This window comes from Spea bombifrons, chromosome 10, assembly GCF_027358695.1.
Source record: "Spea bombifrons isolate aSpeBom1 chromosome 10, aSpeBom1.2.pri, whole genome shotgun sequence".
Classification (NCBI taxonomy): Eukaryota; Metazoa; Chordata; class Amphibia; order Anura; family Pelobatidae; genus Spea; species Spea bombifrons.
The window spans coordinates 29,593,849-29,608,637 of record NC_071096.1 but is presented as its reverse complement, the minus strand read 5'-3'; the positions used below and the strand labels follow the sequence as shown (position 1 = coordinate 29,608,637).

Below are 14,789 nucleotides of genomic sequence, written 5' to 3'. Positions count from 1 at the left end.
TTTTATTCTGCTGTTTGTATTTAACATCATTTGTTTATTAAATTATTTTAAATAAATGAAAAGTTTACATTCATTTTTTTATCCGATTAATCGACAAAATAATCGGCCAACTAATCGATTATGAAAATAATCGTTAGTTGCAGCCCTAGATGTTACCAACAATTCACTTACCACCAAATTAACCCCCTGGATACCTGGCAAGCTGCCACCAAGAGCCCATCCCTTGACACCTTAAGCCGGATGGACTCCCCACTAAAAAAAAACCAGGCCTTTTCTATCCCCTCCATTGTAGCCAAGTTAAAGAAATCAAAACCGTACCGGCTTGCCTCGTCCCAACACATCCGTCTTAGAAGACCTCAACCAGATAACCACAGAATCACCCTTGCACGCTTAAAGCACTTGGACAGGCTGTGACTACCCCCACGTTTTCCCCGGTAATGCGCACCAAAATACAAAAAGCCCGCAGCCAATTTCCGAAAGTCTTTGGAAATTTCCTCCACCTCTTGTCAGACTTTAAATGCAACCCCAATGGACCCAAGAGACACGCCGTCTGCCGCGCTGCATCCGGCACCGCACCGGCCAACGACCCCTTTCTACCCACACCCTTGCCGACCTCAACCTCAGCAGACACCAAGCGCCCCCTACATCTGGCCCTGCCAATGGGGGTACCTCACCCGCCAAACGCTCCCCAGCACCAGCTGCCACCGGAGCCCCTGGCTCCCACACACCCCTAACCCATGAACTGGCCCCGTGCCCACACGCCTCCACCAAAACCCGAAGCCCCTGCAACAAACCCTGAACCGACCCACTGGCGCCCTGGGCAATGCACTAATCAACTGCAATAGACACTCACCGACCGATCCCCCGGCTGCACCGAACCGCTGAGCCGTAGAATCCTGCGCTGACGTTGAGGGAACCTGTGGAGTGGCTGCCACCGAAGTCGCGCTCATAGGCTTTAAGGCCGGCTGCCGTCGATCCTCAGCATCCCGCTGACTCCTGGAAACAAAAAGACACCAGGAATGTGCTGCCAAAGACCGCAAACCCGATGACCTCTCCCGCCGCCTCAACGAAACAACCCCCCAAGCCTGCACCCCCGTAGCCCTGTCCCGAGATACATGCAGACCGCGATGCAGGATGCACCCGGCCATCCATCCGGCTCCTCTTCCTCCCTGTCTCCAGATCCAGGGACTCTGCTCCAGGCGACACCTGATCCGGGCCTCCGCTAGGCCCCGGAGGCCTAGCACGACTGCGCCTTCTCCTGCAGCTCCGGACGCTGGATCCTCTGGGAAGTGAGCTGGCTCCCTGTCCAGGCTCCGGCCGGGGTCTCCACCAGCTCGGGAACGTGCCATCGTCGCCTGCCGTCCGCCGCCGTCTCCTCCTGGCCGCCTCCCTGGGAAAGACCGGTGCTCCGGCCTGGTCCGGGTCCGGAGGCCGCACCACGATCCTCGCCGGGCCTCTCCTCCTCTCCAGGACTCAACTGACATGGCGGACGAGTCCTCCTCACCGTCCATCCAGACCCTCGAACCGGCTCCAGTGCAGCCTTCAATGCTCCAACGCAGCCTTCCGCACGCCAGCGAGCAGCTCCTCCATGTCCCGGTCAACCCACCAACCTGCAGGGGCGGTCAAAAGACAGCAGGGGTGGGGGAGAAGCAAAGCCAGAAAACAAAACAGAAAAGCCAGAAAGCAAAACAGAAAAGCCAGAAAACAAAACAGAAAAGCCAGAAAGCAAAACAGAAAAGCCAGAAAGCAAAACAGAAAAGCCAGAAAGCAAAACAGACAGCTAAAGCCCAGCAGCACACAGACATGCAGCCAAATAAACTGAGCCCAGGAAACCAGCCACTTATATAATCTACCCCCAACTCCACCCCCAAATTCAAATGAATTCAATTAACACCTGCAGGTTTGCCTTAAAAGGTCGTTTTATATTGTGTCCACAAGGTGGTGCTATATGTTAACTGTATAGCCTGGTCCATGTTCACAAGAATGAACACACGCATGAACACAAGCATGTACACAAAATATGTTCTGCTAAGCTACTTATCTGTTGTTTGATGCTGTAGGCTGCAGGTATATGGCGGCACAGAGCTGCCTTTAGGATTTCTGTGCTGAGGGCAATATATATTCATATTCAAAGCTGGGTGGCTCTGTAATAGATTTTAATACACTATAAATGCTCATCCCTGGTGACCTTTTGCTGCAGGAAGATCCTGTCTGTATAATGTATAGTTAAATCTGAGATTTCTCCAAACTCTCCTCGCCTATTGAGTTATACATTATACAGGGCTCAACCTTTCTTGTTGGAGGAAACCCCCGGGATTGGACCCTTCCTAATAAACAGTGAAATGCAGTTCTCCTTCCAGACCTCTCTTTATTAAACAGAGAGTACCTTGTTAGGTGATACACCTGCCAATTGTACAGCGCTACAGAATATGATGGTGCTACATATATCAGTAATGAATAATAATCACTTTATCGCCCTATACGCGCGTACAGTGTTTTGTTGATACTAAGAGACTAAAGGACACTTGAAATCTTTATTGTTTTACATTGCGGAGTTAGGAATAAGGATCCTGGGGGCTGAAGGTTTCCCCGTCATCCCTTTTGGGTATCCACATGTATTGCACAGTAGAGATTTATGACCATGAACCAACCTCTTAGCAAAGAAAATTAGAGCCTTAAAAACATTATAGGAATGGGGTGTGTGTGTGTGTGTGTGTGTGAGTTAATGCAGTCTTTGGGAGGTCCTCTCACCCATAATCATCCCCAGAGTCCCTTTGTCCCCTCATTCACTAAGCTGCACCTCTCTTTTTCCTCCCTCCTTACGGTTCAGGGATAGCTCAAATAAACATTGCGGTGTTGGTGTGTGTGGATGTGTTTGAGTGGCCGTGTAAGTCAGGAATCATGTCGATAAGTAACCTGACTTTTATGCCGCTATGTAAAAATATTTGCTCTAAAAATATAAGACAAAACACTTTCATGAGCTGTGTATAGGTTAGAGTGTCTGTGTTCGTATTTACACAACCACGCTGTACAAGTACCCTTAGGTATGGAACCAGAAACCTTGTCCTTTGTAGGCATCCCACCTAACCACAACGCCACAACACTGTTAGGTGCTTTGTCTCCCCATTTGGCGTATAAAGCCTGCTTGTTCCTGAGTAGATGTGCGTAGGGGCGGTAGGCGAGCGTAATATATCTGTGGGGTGGAGAAATTTCCGACTACCTGGTGGCGCAAAGGTTAGTGTATATCCTCCAATGCAGAAGGTTACTGGTTTGTTCCCCCAGCTTGACTTATGTAAATATATATAAGTTTTAGAACGAGTGCTTGTGAGTATAAGAGGACTACGGAAAGCTGCTCCCCCCCCTCCCCGGCTCTTATTTTGGGGTACAGACTGTTGTACTTCAGATAAGATGATTATAGTGCAATGAATTTATTATTCAACCACGAATAAATTCATTGCACTATAATCATCTTATCTGAAATTGCGCTAAAAATATAATATAGGACACAAGGATTATCAGAGAGAATGAATGTGAATAACACTTTACAGCATTCCACAGCCAGGGATCAAACCGGGAACCATCTGCACGGTAGGTGCCACTGGATTTCTAGACACACTTGCTCCCCACTCATATATGATGCGTGGCTGCTCCTGACTCACAAACACTCATATGTACCTATTTACTTTACATATACAAACAGACCCTTCCCTGCTTGTTGGCTTTACCAAAATAGCTGCACGTGCTCCAGTAAGCACCTCCGTATATAGGTTTGTCAGGATTTCAATGGTTGTGTACTTAATCCTTGGGATTTTACACAGGAATATTGGCGATCGGACGCTGCGCCTCGTCGAATGTTCCCTCGGAAATGGGCACTTTCCTCCTGTGTTTCCTAGCCTGGATCCTGCATACAAGTGAGTAAAATATCAACTTGTTCAGTAGCCTCTCTAAAGCATTGTGTTTTATGGTAAATGTAAAGACAATGTATGTTTCTGTTACCCACGATAAGCACTGATTTAATGCTATAATTACCTATACTTGCTGAGACCTATCTTTACATGAAATCACTTTAGTATAGAACTGAAGGCTACAAATTATAAATTGACACACTTTCTATACGTATTCTAAAGTAAGTCGGGATACTTTAGCACTTATTATATGGTCACACACATTGTATTAGAAATCCAGTTTAAGAAATATAACTGATGTAAATGAGGTAGATGAGAACCTGTATAACGCATAACATGGACTGTGTATTCAGACAAGTTATATCCCTGTCAAGCAGGGGGAGTAGTTGTGGTCAGTGTTTCATTTGGCTCCTGAATTATCTTATCACCCGGCCTGAGAGCGAGGCAGCTGCTTTTGAATGATTGCTTTCTTAATTTCAAGAGTTGTGGGTTTGTAGAAAACATTAAAACAGCATCCTGGTTAGTGCATTAAGTCGCTGGACAATCAATACTGTAAGATACAGAAACAATGAATCAAGTTTATTCAAGTACCAAACATACATTACACACCAGTCACAATGTAGCGCAAAACACAAAAGTACATACAGCATGACAGCATTTGTGTTCTGTCTGTAACAAAAAACAGGACACCTGCATACAGCATTCAGAGAAGGAACAGTAATTACAGTAAGAGGCATTAAACGGTTCCAAGGGCACAGAAATAGTGGCCTTACATATGGAAAGGCATATGGCAAAAGTCCCAGGGCTGAGGGGGTCAGATATGTTAGGACCCAAATTAATCTTCCTCCTCAAGATGTCAATGATGGAGTAGTCTCTGTGCACTTTACTGTGCCTGTTTTAGAGCCACTAGATGAAAGCGAGAACCGTCCTGGCGATAGCTTGGCTGACTGTGGCCAAGGGGAGCCATGCCTGAGCCACGTTCTGCAGCGCGGGAATTAAGTCTGTAGCAGTGGCAAAAAGAAGCGGGCTGGAAGACAGGTCCTAATATCCGCAGAGCACGGTCTCTGACTTCCTGCCGTTGACCTTTGCGCCTGAAGCCGTGCCAAAGTCCTGTTTCTTCCTCTTGACGTGGTGATACCTCTTATCTCAGGGTTCCGTCTGATGCAGTCCGTAAAGAAATCTATTCAACAGACAAAAAGAAGGGGATGAACAAGGGTTAGTTTTCCAGCCGTTAGACCAACATAAGAGCAGAACATCTCTCCTAAGCCAAACATATGGAAGACGCTAACCATAAACAATCAAAATCTTTCTTCTTTGTCAAGACTGACCAGAGCAGCTCAATCCTGGCAGTCCTTGATGTAATAGATCATGTCTCTGATAAGGGCTAGGCTATCTGCTATTCTGCTACCAGGAATGCCATGGGTCTGGTCGGGGAGGACAATTTGTCTGATGACTGATTGCAACCTACTTGCTAATTCCATAGCTTGAATATTGCAGTCCACATTAAGGAGGGAGATTGAACACCAGTTCTTTAAGTCACATCTCTCACCTTTCTGTTTGTACAAGATGGTGATCATACCCTTCTCTCAGCGTAGGAGGCATCTTGCCTTCTGCCACCATCTCCTCATACATCTCAAGTAGGTCTGGGCCAATGAGGTCACACAGAATATATAACTCTATGGGGAAGCCATCACTGCCTGGTGTACAACTCTTCCTGAAGGATTTAGTGGCAGAATGCAGCTCCAGCATAATGGAGGCATTTGGGTTAACTTGGTGGCGTTGACGACGCCTGCCAAGAATCCGTCTGTAATTGATGGGTCTTTTGTCTTAGGGGAAGTAGAGGTCCTGGTAGTATTAGGAAGACTACCTTTACGGCCTCTTCTTCCCCTCCTACTACAACATCTCGCAGCTTGGTCAGCGACGTTGGAGTGGAGTTTCCTTAAGAAGAAAGAGTTGCATTTTCAAGATTCTCCACTTTAGCGTGGAGGAGAATTAGCCTGGATTCCTCATCAAAATGTCTAATTTTAATCTCCTCCAGCTCATAATCCACCTTCAACCCGAAGGACTAAAATTTGTGCTGTAACTTTCTGAAATTAATTTTCCTTTCACTGGCCTGCTGCCTACCCTTCACCTGAGTTAAGCTGTGAAGCTTCACCTTGGGTTACTCCCACCACTAAGCTACAGTGGGGAAGCGCAGGACTGCACCGAGGCGAGTTCAGGGATGCACCCAGACATCAGGGAGCAGAGAAGAGAGAGGGGTAGCAAGCGCCCGTGTCGTCCGCTCCCTGCCGCTAACTACCTCAGCCTTGACTGAGATGGTGGGAGAGCAAGGCCTCTGTCTCACTGCTCCTTTGTGGTGCCAACAGTGAGACAAAAGTCGCAGGACTCCATCAATGTGATTATGAAAAGGGGTAAATAGTGAGAAAGGGGATAGAAAGTAAGAAAATTGAGAGATAAAGAGAAACATATGGGGAAACAACATAAAAAGAGGGGAAATAAAGGGAAGAGATCAGTAGTTAAGTGGATGCAATCTAGGTGCCGGGTGAGGTGTTGGGTGAGTCTTGTGGATGCAATCTGGATGCTATGGCTAGCCTTTGGGGTGCGTGACCTGTGATCTATTTGGGGGTTGAGGGAGAGAGGTAAAGAAATAGAGACAGCAAAGAGGGGCCTTGACTTCCCCGCGAGCCGGTGTAGCCTTGGTAGGAGGGTGTAGTGCTGCTGACTTACCCTTCTTGGCTTTGTGACAGTCACACTTTTCACTCGCATGGTTGGTGGTCTTGCCAGTTCCTGTGTATATGTCCTCGTTCGTTGTACATATGGGCTGCATCCCCGCAGAGGTTGCAGGACATTCTTTGGGGACGATTCTTGGTTTAGTGTCCCACCACTTTACCTTGCCAGCAGGCTTGCTCTTTGCAATCTTGTTTCCTGGTGTTCAATCTTACTGCACTTGCGGCAGTTTTGCAGCTGGTCCTGATAGAAAAGATTGACAAGAGAGTTACCCAGCGAGAATGTTAGTAGTAGGTGTTATTATCCCTCTGGAGAGGCAAGGTCCTGGCTAGACTGGCTACAATGGACTATTTACCTGTCCAGAAACCATACTAGGTTTTGAGCTGTTCAGGCTCTGTTTAAAACCTTCCAAGGAAGGTAGCAATATCCTTACTGGGAGTATGTGGGTTCCACATTGAAACTATCACCCTCCTTTACTCGCTTTGGATCTCAATGTGAGTGAAGGGGGATCAGGGTCTCGCCACTTTGAACGACTCCCAGCATCTTCTACATATAGCAAAAGACATAGACGTTTTCCCCGGTAATGCTCGCCAAAATACAAAAAGCCCGCAGCCAATTTCCGAAAGTCTTTGGAAATTTCCTCCACCTCTTGTCAGACTTTAAATGCACCCCCAATGGACCCAAGAGACACGCTGTCTGCCGCGCTGCATCCGGCACCGCACCGGCCAACGACCCCTTTCTACCCACACCCTTGCCGACCTCAACCTCAGCAGACGCCCCTGCGCCCCCTACAAATGCAGAAATAACATAACAGAATTAAATAAACATCTGTTACAATATGATATGTTTCATCATAAACATAAAACACACCGTACTCTGTTATTTCCCTGCTCCTATATTGATAGTGATGCGCTAACAAGTGACATTTAGCTCCTCCTCCTCCAAGAAGGCAAGGAAATCAATAAAACCAGCTACTCTCCCTTAGTGTTTCTTTCCTGCGCTACTGCATGTAGGAGCTTCATTTCTTCACTTTTTTTTCCCCTAGGTCCATGGAAGGACCTATATTCATAGCTCCCTGCATGCGCTCGGTTGAGGAATTGGAGGAGCAAGAAGCGGGTAACGTTGGAGCCTTGAGCAGTCTCTTGAGAGCTACCTGGATGCTTCCTTGGTGTATGGGCCCGTGGACGGACACCTCTCCATTCCGTTTCGGCGCGGTGTACTTGTCTGCGTCATCTGCCTTTCACATTGGAAGCTACTGGATGACTTGATGCTTTGGCACGCAGGACTGTGGAACCATGGAAGGGTGTGATTTTTAAGTGAAACACTGCCAGCTTTGCTGGGAAGCAGTTTGCAGCAATTACACATTACTGCTGTTATTTAACAAAAAGTATAATGATACAATTCTGACCAATAAAGTTTATCATACAGATCAAAATGGCACACAAGTCATTAATAAATAGAAAGAAAAAAAATCACTAACATTCCAAATCTAACCTCGTACTATTTAAGGGAAAAGGAACAAAACTGTTCATATGAATACATATGAAAATACATTATAAGTATTCATTTATCAAAGTGTTCATTTAACCTACAAAACGCAAAGTAATACTTTAGGGAAAAGCAGCAGCTGCCAGTCGGTGTCAAGAAAGAGATCTCATTAAAACCTCAGACCACCTGTGGAGCAGACATGTAGGATTTTTTTTCCTCCTATAACTTAGTTTATATTTTACATATTTTCGTGAAGCCTTAACTTATCTATTTTAGTTTACTGAAAATGTATGGGTTCACTATCTAGCCTGATAGATTGTGGCATCTCATTCTGGGAAAACACAAGTGATTAGGTTCCAAGACATTTCGTAACCTGTTCTTCTCACTTCCCCAATAGGCCAGCACATTTATTATGAAGGAAAAAAAAAATTCTATCTGTAACATGCAGAGAAAAAACACCCTGGTGTGCGGGTATGTGCCAAGGTCGTCATCTGACATAAAACCAGCGTATCCAACAGATAATTCATCATTGTGTCACCATGAGACCTTCTGCGCTCCTCACTCTGGTCCTAGCAGGTAAGCTATAATCTATCACCCAAGGTGTATTTGTTTAATCATTTATTAGTATACATTAAAACAACACCTATAGATAAAGGAGGGGAAATGCTAATTTTAGATTTAAGCCCCTAACATTCGGGGAATTGATGAAGCTACAGCAGTCATAAGCGGGCTTAAACACTTTGTTTGGAGAGAACATAGATGGTCGTTTTACCTATTTAGTAAATACATATGAATTGAATATAATTAACATTTTTTATTTCAGGAAGCATTTGTTATTTTGTAAGCCAATGCAGCAAGGTAGATGTCGAACTAGAGGCTGCTACATGATTTCAGATTTAACTGCCTTCTTCTAAAGGTTTTGTTTTATTATATATTAACACAAGGGGCATATTAATGTTCTTTATTGTTTGAGAAACAGTTTAGGGGGGCGTAAGTTATAGTTGGGGATAGGCATGTAAAATAAACTCATTCACGGACCTCTACATCACGTATTGAAACAATAAACCGGTAGTCTAAAGAGGTCACAGAGGATAGTGGTTGCGCATAGACAAGAAGAAAGTTATAGTAGTATAATATGTGGCTGGCACCGTGTGGTAAAAGAATGGGTACTCACATTTTTCGGGGACTTTAGCAATTAGTCCCAAAATACTTGTATGGGCGATACAATCCTTGCCTTGGGGATATCGTTAACAGCAGTCCTGTGTCGTTCTTTCTTTCCTTCTCAGGATGAGGTGCACATGAAAAGTTAAACAGAAATAGAAATAGTGCTTTCTGTATATATCAAATGAATAAAACAAATAAAAACAGTTCACTATGTACTCACAATATGGTGAGCAATAAATGGATTGCTCACACCTTCTGGCGTAGGTGGAATGATCCCCACCAAGGATATAGTGGTCGCAGGTCAGATGTTGCAACTTGCGTGTTTAAAACATTAGGATATCAGGAGCAGAAAATAAAATAATGTTTTTAAAAAAACGTATTTATTTTCAGCTTTCTGGTTAAAAATCATTAAAAGTTCAGTAAAAATATAAAATTAGCACATACGCGTTTCACCTCAGAGGAAGCCTATTTAGTAGGTGAAACGCGTATGTGCTAATTTTATAATTTTATATTTTTTACCGACCGTACGGACATTTTATTGCTGTTTTTACTGTTCTTAGCGCTTTTACCTTCTTATTTTTTGTTGTAGTCTAAAGAGGCCTGGCCTGAATATTATTATGTTGCTTAGGCTCTTGTGGTGGTTTCCAGGTTAATGTAAACGTACACTGTCTTTTGTATTGATCTCAGCAAATGCTATTCCCCTTTATTTACAAAGAAACTTTTTAACTCTGTTTAATTATATGTTCCTTTGGAACAGCATGTCACATGTTAATCTTAAAGTATTTGTTAAATATTAATAATGTTTTTAATTTTAATTAACTCTATAATTATTACATCACGGTTTAAGACTAGTAAAACTTTATTAAGTGTAATTTTTTTACATGTGAAATAATGAGTTTTACCAATTGTATATAAAACTTTACCCTCTTTGTGACAATTGATGTGCTGGGTATGTCACTATAAAAAAACATATGGTTACCGACAATTGACGTACCTGGCACGTCATGGGGTTGAATGAAGTTTCTAGAATCTATTACCCTTTCTGTAAAGCAGAATTTTACCACCATGATAAATTCTGAAAGGATCATTATTAGTTTATATTATTATATTAGTTTTATGGGAACAAATTTAGAATATTTCTGTTTAAGAAGGTAGAAAAAAGTTGACCAATTTGCTCTTATTTATTGGAAGGATACCATCTTTCTAACATGTTTATACATAAAGCAGATAAATCATCCAACAAAGGAATTATCAAACTCTAATTAATCTTGCAGCAGCAATTCAGTAAGCCGGCCCTTTAGACTCAGTATTCTGCTTAATATAGGTGAGAGATTTCTAATGTTTGGTATTATGGCAACACACTACTTTTGCACCAGTTTCTTTTTTACATAATCGTATTTCATCTTAAAAGTAGCAACAGTGAAAGGTAACAGTTTGGGTAACATTCTTATGTCATTGTTTTACTTGACAAATGCATAACTTTGTGTTTATTAGTGTTAAACAACATTACCAATTTATCTTCGTAGGCAGCCAAAACATCACATCACCACTTAAAATGAATAAGTAAAATGTGATTCAAACAGGGCAGCCTAGAGGAGCCAACTATATCTTTTCTTCTGCTACCATCTATGTATGGTGAATGCTGTCATTATGTGGCATTTACAGCCCCATGCATAATTTTTATTCTAGTTTGGACCATTCATACCATTATAATTAACAAAAAAAACATGCATTCCAGATATTCTGCTCCTTGTTAAGGAAATCGAGAACTAGATTAGCGAGATTGTAATGCACGTTTACAACAGACCTGGAACTTCTACGTTACCTACACGCAAGTTTAAAGGGAAATAACAAACTTCCATTATTGCTAAATAATTAGAATTACGTAATTTGAATTTCCTCCATCGGGTATCATCGTGAAGGGAGCGTCAGATATTGCACTGCTTTCTTTACTGATTGCAAACGCCCGTTTAAACAAAAAGCAGCTCACAGGATAAACATTATTGTAAGTGGGGACGATTGACTTACCTGTGCCATGTGGTGAGAAGAATTTCATTTCACTGTAGTATAAGGCTTTGGCCATTTCTGAAAAATACAACTCATTATTTAGTCAACCAAACCCTTGATGTAAACGTTGAGGCTACCAAGTGACTAAATTACAATGCACCTGTCCTCAAAAAACTCTCATTGCTTAAAAAAGGGAAACACGGAAAATAAAGCTTATGTATATAATACATTTGTATAGAACACATCTAGTGAATTTCATCCAAAGATACTCTTTTCATTTCATGCTCTTATTCTCTTTACCCGATACAGCGTCGGTAGTCTCTGGCCACCCCCAGGGCAGAAATCTCCTGCAGTTCAGGTCGATGATTAAATGCACGATACCTAACAGCAAACCTCTGGATCATTATAACGACTACGGATGCTACTGCGGACTGGGGGGCTCGGGTACACCCGTGGATGACCTGGACATGTAAGTGTAATCAGAAATTCTCACCTATTCAACGATGTTATCGTTGTCTTCACCTCAGCATCTGGAAAATAAATACATATTGTACACTTACCCCGTGTTTTCTGGACATTTATAGCAACTCAGTGACTATTTTGTTGTTGGATTATTTCAGGTATTTTTTGGGGTGTAAAGTTTGAAACGTGATCATATCACCATAGCAACCCATGAAATGTTTCTGCTGATTTGGATCAACTGCATCAGTTCCTATGGTGATAAGACCACTCATCACTTACCAGGATAGGTGAGGGATCAAGAAGAAGAGAAGAAGAAGCCTTTAAGGACAGGTGTTCTTTTTGCAGTTCTAGATCATATTCCAAAATGGGACTTACATTTGGTCCTCAATTGTATGAACATTTCAGACTCCCTCACTACATGGATTTTTGTGTCTTCAGTTCATTACTCTATGAATGAAAGAGAGAGGAAGGGTTTTGTGGGGCAAAGGGTGGTATTTTCTTTTTAATGCCTAAAAAGGGAAACAAGGAGTAAAGCCCACTGTGGCTGCTGCATAGATTAAAGGGGCACCCCCTGTGAAGAAGCATACATATAAAAGTAATTACTCACCTTGTGAATACTTTATTATACTTTTTTTTATAAAAATAAAGCACTTACCTGACATGGTAGAGGCTGCCCTCCTTCTCCATACTCCAACTATTCTTGCCACTGATTGGCTGTTTGAAGCGATCAATCATTGGCAGGAAAGTGTCCCAGCTGATTCCTTCAATGGAAGGGCTTTCCACAAATGTGCACAAGGGTCTTATTAGACCCCTTCCTGCAGCATCCCCCTAGCCGGCACTGGAGAGGTACATATCACACGCAGGGAGTTTAACCAAGCACTTAGCTTATGGGGTACAACTGCATGCGTCTGCAAATGGACCTCTCAAAATTAAAAGGAACCATGCAATAAAGTGCAAACGATGGTTGGATAGTCCCTTTAAGGGATACGAAATTTACAGTAACATATTTTTTGCGTACATAATTGGCTGTACTCCCTTCTTAAAGTGATCTATTTTATCATAGATGCTGTCAAATTCATGATAATTGCTATAGTGAATACAAGACTGCCGCCAACTGTAATGCGATCTTTGACAACCCGTACATGGAATTCTATTCGTATACGTGCGCCGATAACAAAGTGACCTGCAACAGTGAGTAATTGAATCTATTCACATAAACACAATTTAGCGTTCCCAAACGGCTAACCCATTTGCATTGAGTGGCTTGTGTAGCTTACGGGAAACTTGGACAGCGGGACACAATGTTTCGGTAGCTGGATTTATATAAACATGCTTACATAAGTAGTATGCTATTGAAGCCCCCAGTATACCAAGATGAAATAATTGCCCATGGAGGACACAATTAGCTAATTAGTCCAGGGACAGAGAATCCAGGGAAGGTAGACAGGCTCCTAGAGAAGCACAAGGCACTTCAAATACAGATCTTCCTGGTGACTTAGAAGGACTATCCGTGGAGAAAGTCCACTGTAAATTAGGAGAGAATGCTCCACCACCACGCTGTAAACTGAATAGAGATGAATTTTGCCCTGTGATCTTCCTGAAAACATAACCCAGAACAAGGTATTGGAGGAAAAACATGCTAGACCAAGTGCCCGCTTCTGGGAAAGATCATCTAAAGCCAGCGAAGAGAAGGAAAGGAACCACCCAACATGACCAATGACTTTCTGAAGTAACAGTATTTAAGAAAAAAATATAGTACAGTTCTAAATTGTAATGAACCACATGCAATTCAGTCATATGAGAGCATTTGTAAAGAGTTTATATTAGTTTACAAGGCATTGTATATTATAATTATTATTAAGTGGCATGCTTGTGGACCACCAGGAATTCATTAGAGGCCCCAGTATTTGGGGACATAGAAAAATAATTTCACAGTAAGGACACAGGGAACGATTAATGCAAACCTCTTTTTGTGGTACAGGTACTTTTGAGTATGTATATGATACTATATGTATATAATGAGCCGCTTCTCTCTCCAGTATTAACATCTGACCAATCTTGTCCTTGCAGGCGATAACAACCCATGTGAGATGCATATCTGCGAATGCGATCGTAAAGCAGCCCTCTGCTTCTCTCAAGCAACTTACAACGAGGAACACAAAAACCTGGATAAGACCAAGCACTGTCAGTGATGGAGTCTGGATACCCAGAATCAGAGTGCCCCGCCATAAAAACTCTGCCAGGAAGCTCCTCTGGTACTGAGGAATCACTTGATCGTTTGAAACCCTCTTCTCTGACCCTAGACCCAAAAGACTCAATTTAATTTTTTTACATTTCTGCCCGCTACATTTGTACCCATTCCCTGGGATCCTCAGTATCTTCAGGTTCTGGGCTTTAAAAGCATTTCAAGAAGCTGCCATTAAGCTCAGAAAATCACACCCTTGCGAAGGTGTAAGAAGAAATCAAATTTGGTCTAGTGCTTAAATAGTTTTTCCTAGTTAGAGATACCCACGGAAATATATCTAGTATATGTTGTAGTGTTAAATCCACCCCATTTAAGATATGTGGTATGTATAGCAAATAAAACAAAAATAAACAAAATTGTATGAATCACCTTAACGCTTCATTTATTCCTCGTAATCCAACACTTCTTAACAGTCTCCAAACCGGGGCTCCTTCTATCCACCTTCTGTGTGCCTTTAATAAGCAGAGAGGATCGGCTGAGAAGTATAATCCTGTTCCAAAACAGAGAACTTGTTTAAGCATAAAAATTACTATTATTCATTTATTTACCGCCACTAATTCTCTGCAGCGCTTCTTACAGTCCATACATTCAAAGCGTCTGAGAGAACTGGAACTGACAGATTAAGATAAACGATACATTAGGGAAAGAGGGAGCTGCTCGCAATCAACTGGACTCCCTATGACTACCATGACGCATGTTTGGCTGAATGCTGTCCTTGCAGTGAAATGGTTGAACATCAAAGGCCAACTACTTAATCCTTAATTCTCAGGTCACTCAACTGCCCCATAGAC

At 42.7% G+C, this 14,789-nt stretch overlaps 2 protein-coding genes across 2 annotated transcripts in view; both read left to right on the top strand.

The window, feature by feature from the left end:
- PSME3IP1 (proteasome activator subunit 3 interacting protein 1) overlaps positions 1-14,789 on the top strand; it is a 235,321-nt gene that overhangs the window by 52,370 nt on the left and 168,162 nt on the right. The window lies entirely within an intron of this gene.
- On the top strand, positions 8,571-14,367 carry LOC128467324 (phospholipase A2, minor isoenzyme-like). Its single transcript, XM_053448925.1, has 4 exons — positions 8,571-8,696; positions 11,601-11,760; positions 12,817-12,944; positions 13,824-14,367. The coding sequence occupies exons 1-4, from the start codon at positions 8,660-8,662 to the stop codon at positions 13,943-13,945; spliced, it is 447 nt and encodes a 148-aa protein (XP_053304900.1). The 5' UTR covers positions 8,571-8,659; the 3' UTR covers positions 13,946-14,367.